General features: G+C 38.2%; 1 protein-coding gene across 1 annotated transcript in view; it reads right to left on the bottom strand.

The window, feature by feature from the left end:
- Window positions 1-4,375: 4,375 nt before the first annotated feature.
- LOC311037390 (lysozyme g-like) overlaps window positions 4,376-8,041 on the bottom strand; it is a 4,593-nt gene continuing 927 nt past the window's right edge. Inside the window, exons 2-5 of the mRNA XM_084046528.1 lie at window positions 7,302-7,388; window positions 6,844-7,064; window positions 5,465-5,609; window positions 4,376-4,964 (exon numbers count right to left, since the gene is read on the bottom strand). Coding sequence (XP_083902654.1) covers window positions 4,750-4,964; window positions 5,465-5,609; window positions 6,844-7,064; window positions 7,302-7,388 — 668 coding nt within the window. The 3' untranslated portion in view covers window positions 4,376-4,749. The remainder of the gene's footprint in view (window positions 4,965-5,464; window positions 5,610-6,843; window positions 7,065-7,301; window positions 7,389-8,041) is intronic.

Genomic DNA, 8,041 nt, shown 5'->3' on the forward strand with positions numbered 1-8,041 from the left:
AATTATTCTGAGTATGTCATGGAACAAGTGGGTTAGCATATGAGTTCAAATCTTGTAAAACCCAGTGCAAAACCGAGCTGATCATTGTTTACCTACACAAGACAAACTGAAAATAAGAGTGACAGTGGTGTAACGTAACTAAGTAGGCTACATTTATTCAAGTATTTTTTTTTACCTGTTTTCAGTACTTTTACTTCTACTCCACTACATCTCAGAGGCAAATATTATACTTTTACCCCACTACAATTATTTGAAAACTTTAGTAACTAGTTAGTGTGGTTGCCCAACAGGGCAACCAGACTATAGTACTCTATAGCTTTCTTTCTTTATTTATAGATAAACTTTATTTCAAACCGCATCTCCTCCCACAGTTTTTATCCCCCAATGTTGTGCCATATGTCAAAATGACCGTCTAAATCGGGAATCGTGTGCGTGTATAGGGCTAAGAGATTGGTTGAATAGTTTAATTGATATTAATTTATTAGTGCATTAAATGTCCCCATCCACTTTAATGGAAAAGTGAAAAAACTCAAATTCAAGTATTTTTTTCTCAGAAACCGTAAGAGCTAGAGTTGTCAGATTTGGAGGGATAATTCATAATATTGTCCGAAATTATTGAAAAAAATATCACACCATTCGGCCTCATGGTGGCGCTATAACAGCCCCCTTTACGTTTTGAACCGTAGGTCCGAAAATCAAAATTTCTTTTCACCTGGATTCCTTGGGTCACTACGCATCTCCCCATATAGGCCACGCCCATTTGCGTCAGGATAGATTTTTTGATATTGATTTATTTCTGCATTAAATTTCCCCATCCACTTTAATGGGAATTGCAAAAACTCCCATTCAAGTATTTTTTTCTCGGAAACCGTAAGGGCTACAGTTACAAGATTTGGAGGGGAGGTTAATAGTTTTTTGCGAAATTATTATGAAAAGAATCACACCAGTCGGCCACATGGTGGCGCTATAACAGCCCACTTTACCTTTTGGCCTATAACTCTTGAACCGTAGGTCGTAAAATCAAAATGTCTTTTTCCCTAGATTCCTTGGGTCATTACGCAGCTCCCCATATAGGCCACGCCCATTTGCGTCAGGATAGATTTTCCGCCATTTTGCATTTTCTTCAAAACACACTTTTTGCTCCTTTTCCTTCAAATTTTGTCCAAATCTCACACAAATCGGTACACGTGATCTATGGACCCATGCGATAAAGATATCCAAACGGCATTTTGATAGTCCTTACCGTTCTTCCGTAAATTGTTTCCAAAGTTAGCGGGAGGGGCCCGTTTTACCAAAAATGTCAAAAATCACAAACAAAACGTCCAATCGATCCCAAATTTGAATCACATGTTGAGGGTGATTTACTCAACGAGTCCCCAAAAGCATTTCCACTTTGACCCATAGGGGGCGCCACGAATGCGCAAAATGTCACCGTTTGATGCAAAAACATGATTTTCGGGGGAGTCGGTCCCTTCAAAATGAAACGCAAGCGATCTCAGTAGTGACGTGACGATGTCATTGGCGCAGTCTCCGACGGTATTCCTCCCGGCGTAATACTGGAGTCCCGACCGGCGTCGGCGCAACCACACTTTGCAATTTCCCAGAATTGCGACGCGTCTAGTTACTATAGATTTTGATTATTATTACAAAACTACAAGCTTTTGCATCGAGACAATGTGTCGCAATGCGACATATTGTGAGCTTGTAGATCTGATATTTTCAAGACATTTTTTTTTGTTGAAAACTTGTGAAATGGGACATTCTGCAATGCATAATGAGTTATTATGATAAACTTTATTTCAAACCGCATCTCCTCCCACAGTTTTTATCCCCTAATGTTGTGCCATATATCAAAATGACCGTCTTGAACGGGAATCGTGCGCTTGTATTTTGCTAAGAGATTGGTTGAATAGTTTAATTGATATTAATTTATTAGTGCATTAAATTTCCCCATCCACTTTAATGTAAAAGTGAAAAAACTCAAATTCAAGTATTTTTTTCTCAAAAAGCGTAAGAGCTAGAGTTACCAGATTTGGAGGGAAGGTTCATAATTTAGACCGAAATTAATAGATATCACACCATTCGGCCTCATGGTGGCGCTATAACAGCCCCCTTTACGTTTTGGACTGTAACTCTTGAACCGTAGGTCCTAAAATAAAAATTTCTTTTCACCTGGATTCCTTGAGTCACGACGCATCTCCCCATATAGGGCACGCCCATTTGCGTCAGGATAGATTTTTTGATACTGATTTATTAGTGCATTAAATTTCCCCATCCACTTTAATGGGAATTGCAAAAACTCCCATTCAAGTATTTATTTCTCGGAAACCGTAAGGGCTACAGTTACAAGACTTTGAGGGGAGGTTAATAGTTTTTTGCAAAATGATTAAGAAAATAATCACACCAGTCGGCCACATGGTGGCGCTATAACAGCCCCCTTTACCTTTTGGCCTATAACTCTTGAACCGTAGGTCGTAAAATAAAAAAATATTTTTCCCTGGATTCCTTGGGTCACGACGCATCTCCCTATATAGGCCACGCCCATTTGCGTCAGGATAGATTTTCCGCCATTTTGAATTTTCCTCAAAACACACTTTTTGCTCCTTTTCCTTCATTTTTTTCCAAATCTCACAAAAATCGGTACACGTGATCTATGGACCCATTCGATAAACCTATTCAAGCGGAATTTTGATAGTCTTTACCGTTCGTCCGTAAATGGCTTCCAAAGTTAGCGGGGAGGGCCCGTTTGACAAAAAATGCCTTAAATCACGAACGAAACGTCCGGTCAATCCCAAATTTGAATCACATGTCAAGGGTGGTATACTAAACCAATCCCCAAAAGCATTTCTACTTTGATCCATAGGGGGCGCCACAAATGCTAAAAATGTAACCGTTTCATGCAAAAACCTTATTTTGGGGTGATCAATCCTCTCAAAATCTAACGCAAGTGATCTCAGGAGTGACGTGACAATGTAATTGGCGCAGTAATACGGTATTCCTCCCGCCGTATTACTCGAGTCCCGACCGGCGTCGGCGCAACCACACTTTGCAATTGCCAATTGCGACACGTCTAGTTTTCCTTTTGGTACTATAAGTACATTTTGATGCCAATACTTTTACTCAAGTAAATTTAGAATTCCGAACTTTTACTTGTAACAGAGTATTTCTACATTGCCGTATTCATACTTTTGCTTAAGTAAGAAATTTGAGTTGTTCTCATGTCTTACTAAATAAAGTACATCAATCAATCAAGTTCTTTTTCCACCAGTGATAATGTTACCAGTGATGAAAATGCATTGAAGGCTGTGATACTCAACTGAAAAATTTGAGAAAGAGCCTAGAGTGACACCTTGTGACTAAAAACTGAACTACTCAGGAATGGATAGAGGTTGAGTATGAGCAGGAGAGAAAGAAAAAAAGAAACAGATCAAATAATCAAAAGATAAAGGCTGATTATTATGACATTTAGAACATTAGTATCAAATGCACATGTTTACATAAACATGCTGAGGTGAGATTTAAGGGTAGGCCTAGCAGCAGCCAGGTGCAGTGTTCTTATAGGAGTAGTTCATAGCAGATGCATTTTTATGGCTCACAAAAGGTTTTTTAAATGATTATTTCAAAAGACAAAAAAAAACATTTTCAAAGATTAAAAAGACATTTCAAACATTTTTCAAGAGAATTTCATGAATAAAAAAAAAAATCAAAGAAATGCCACGAATCTGCAATTTTCACTACTTCTTATATATTTTTTAAATTCATGGCATTTCTTTGAAGTTTTTTTTTTTATTCATGAAATTCTTCATTTTCTTGAGCTTGTAGATCTGCTATTTTCTAGTTTGGTTCCCCATTGGAGACATCAATTCTGTTTTGGGTCTCGACCTAAAAAGATTGGGAAACCCTGCACTAGACCATGGGTCTTCAAGAGGGTGTTCTGGACAACTAGGGGGTCCTCAGAGTTACTACAGCGGGGGCCACCAAATCTTTGTGTGATAGGAGTTACTAGGTACTAGGGGGACCATTCACCAACGACATTTTTGGTGTAGCAATAATACTGGAAAAAAAGAGCAGACCAAGTACAGAGCCACGGGTCAAGTGTAATGAGTATTGAGGGGTCACTGCTTCATATCTATGGGACGTAGGGAATAGGAATTTTACACATCCTGTCTAAAGCCCTGTTAAAGTCAGCTAATTTCTATTGTGCACTGAAGGCTTATTATGAGAGTATATGAAAATAAAATATATACATATGTAACCCACTAAAATGTTGTAGATGAGTCCAATTAGTTTTTGTATTGTGTTTGTTTATTTCACATCAACAGATATATGTTATGCATGCATTGAAGACATTTAAAATCAACAGATATATTGTATGCATACATTGAATACATTTTAAATCTTTATAATGTTCTATAGTTGCAATGTACAGATTAATAATTGTTGATATTATGTTGTTTAGATTAGACTGATGTTAGTTAGATGTTAGTTATTGGTTTTCCTATGTGATCCTAGATTAATGATTAATGAGGTGTTGCACTGTCTCTATACATTCTGGTCTTACATTTATGAATTATTCAGAGTAAATTCCTTGCCTCACACCAGGTTACATTTGAATACATTGTATGCATACATTGAAGACATTTCAAATCAACAGATATATTGTGTGCATTCACTGAAGACATTTCACTTCAACAAATATAATCTATGGATACATTGAATACATTTCCTTCATTGCATTGGGCTGATGTTTTAATATCCATGTTTCTTATACCACTGAGCTCTGGCCACCACGTCGCTGGAATAGTCCTGGCCTGTGGTGTTGCTATCCACGGCAGAATAGGAGAAGTCTGAGTCAAAGTCTCCTGTATAGGAGTCATCCACTGGATCCCAGCTCGAGCCGCGACCAGGACCTTTCCTATATCTGCTGACACCTCTAACTCCCGCGTTGTACGCTGCCAGCCCTCCTATAAAAACACATTCATAATCATCTACAGTGCCATCTGAGAACAGTTATGAGTGTAAGAGTGTGTGTGTGTGTGTGTGTGTGTGTGTGTGTGTGTGTGTGTGTATATATATATATATATCATTGTGCGTGCGTGCGTGCGTGCGTGCGTGCGTGCGTGCGTGCGTACGTGCGTGCGTGCGTGCGTGCGTGTTTTGATGCCAATACTTTTGAATCCTTTTTCTCAACTAAAGTTTGCATACCAGATGTGTACTTAAGTAAAACATTTGAGTGTTTCTTCCATTACTGGATATTTATAATGAATGTTATGATTTCTGGCCATGTCATGGTATAGTAATCACTGCTATATAGTGTTTGTTCAGTAACAAGGCTCTTTAGTACATAAAACAAACTTCAGGTGGGTTGCCAATTTCACTGCACCTTTTGCTTCAAATAAATAAATAAAACTAAACAAAACAAAGTGAGTCTTTAGTCATTCATGAAATGTAGTTAAAAACAAACCTTTGAGCTGCTGTTCCTTGTTCCATTTGGGAAATTTCTTATGGATCTCTTCAATGGACTCGAGCAAGATGTCAGTGGCTTGCTTAAGATGCTCCTCACTGTCCCATGCACCTTTTAGTATGCGTTTACCTTTTAGTTTGTCAACCTACAGAAATACAGTTACATACAAATTAAATGTAAAGACATTTATCATAAGAAGACATGACCAAACATAAATATGGTAATAGAATAGAATAGAGTAGATACATTATAGATGCTCCTTGTCAAATTTGTACTAGAGTACTTCAAGTATTTCTAAAAGTATTTCAGTACAGTTTACTTTTTAATTTCAATGCATTGCTGTATTCAAATTTTGACATTTTCCACAAAACAATCAAAGATTTTCCACAAATAAAATAATAAAAATCAATTGTCGCTAAATTAGCTGATCTACAAGATCACAACGGGTCACTTTGTTGAATTTTTTGTTGAATCCATCATGGTTAAAATAGAGTGGACCTTATAATTCCCAACCCTATAATTAGGGTGGGGATCCGGAACCGGAGGAACCAGATCCAACATTGAGGAACCGGAATCTGTTCCATCAGATTTGGAACTGTTTACGGAACCGGGTTTTATCACACTGTCAGAGCTGCATGTCTGCTACACAATTACCAGTGGTGTAAAGTAACTAAGTACATTTACTCAATTACTGTACTTAAGTACAAATTTGAGGTACTTTTACTTTACTGGAGTATTTCCAATTGTCTATACGTTTACTTCTACTCCATATCTCAGAGGCAAATATTGTACTTTTACTTCACAACAATTATTTGAAAACTTTAGTTACTAGTTACTTTGCATTTATAAATGATTACATTATAAAACATACATTAACCCCTTAAGCCCTATTTTATACCTATAGGCTATTTGAAAATTGCTGATCTAAAAGCTCACACCCCGTCCGCAACGCATTGTGAGCTTGTATCTTGTAGCTTGTAGATCTGCTATTTTCAAACATTTTAGTACTTGTACTTTTGGTACTTTAAGTACATTTTGATACCAATACTTTTGTACTTTTACACAAGTAAATTGTGAATTTATTTTGAGGGCTTTTACTTTACTAACTAACAGATTACCTCTACATTGCAGTATTGATACTTTTACTTAAGTAAAACATTTGAGTACTTTTTCCACCACTGAAAATTACAATCCTGGCGGTTCTCAAACTGTTTCATTTCAAGAGTCTATTTGGTTCCATTTGTACCCTCTCAGAGTTACAGACCTTTAAGGGTTCATTTGGAACTCATAGGAATGGTTAGAGGGAACCATTAAGGAATCGGATCGTTAAGAGGCGATGGTTATAATCCTAACGGATCCCAACAAACACTACTAATCACCTGCATCAGTCCCCAGCCATTCCCGTGGTCTCCCCAGCCGACCGGGTTGTTATGTTTGTTATTCGGTTTGATTGTTTCCCCACCACTGGACTCTCTGGAGATGATGCCAGCGATGACAGCTGGATCAACACGCTTGTCTCGTCCCACGCTGACGATGATGGACCTGTATTTGTTCACAGCATCCAGATCATCCGCAGCCATTTTATGTGAATAAGCGACACCTTTGAGAGAGATTGAAAAGCACATGTACTCAAATACAGTAGTAGGCCTACGTAAAGGAGAATTTCACCAATTTTAAACCATATCTTCATAAAATTGGTCCACAGTAATGCTCCTTAAATTTTATTTAATATTTTAATATTTCCATTTGAAAAGTGGCAGAGTTAAAGTCATAGGCTCTAAAAATGTACTTAAGTACAGTACTCAAGTAAATGTTTGTTATTGTCCAACAAACGTACCGTCAAAATGATACCCGTCCTGTAATCCAGCTGTTATGAATGATGCTCCATCAGTTTTAACCTTGGTGACGTCTCCATGTCTCCAGGCTAGAGAGAGAGAGAGAGAGAGAGAGAGAGAGAGAGAGAGAGAGAGAGAGAGGGGGGAGGGGGGGGGCAAGATGATTCATTATTGTTTGTGTTCATCCCAAACAGATTTGTTACGCCAAAATGCCGCCTCGTGTGCTCATAGTCAATTCTCAAACGAGTATTAAGTTCTGCAACCAGAAACAGCGACACTTTTCCGGGTGCCCACATATCCCTAGTGCCCACTCTTCCTAGTGCCCAGTTTTCCCAGTGCCCAGTCTTCCTAGTGCCCAGATGTCCCTAGTGCGCACTCTTCTCCACCTCACAGGGCCCACACTTCCAGGTGCCCACCTTTCCCTAGTGCCCAAAATGTTTTGGTGCTCACCCTTCCTGTTACCATCAAGAATACAACATGTGTCTTTGAAATGGAGTGGAGTGAAAAACATAAATATTCAACAAAAAAAAATACCAATAACTCAAGTAAAGTACAGATGCACAAAGAATGTGCTTAAGTACAGTACTCAAGTAAATGTGCTTTGTTACCGTCCACCACTGTCAATTCAATTCAATTTTATTAAAGTGTCAAATCACAACAAGTTGTCTCAAGACACTTTACATGTAGAGAAGAGACCCAACATCCCACACTGTCAACAGTGCAGTCAGTGCTCGAGCCACAT

The sequence above is a fragment of the Gymnoscopelus microlampas genome (assembly GCF_963454915.1).
Source record: "Gymnoscopelus microlampas genome assembly, chromosome: 21".
NCBI classification, from domain to species: Eukaryota; Metazoa; Chordata; class Actinopteri; order Myctophiformes; family Myctophidae; genus Gymnoscopelus; species Gymnoscopelus microlampas.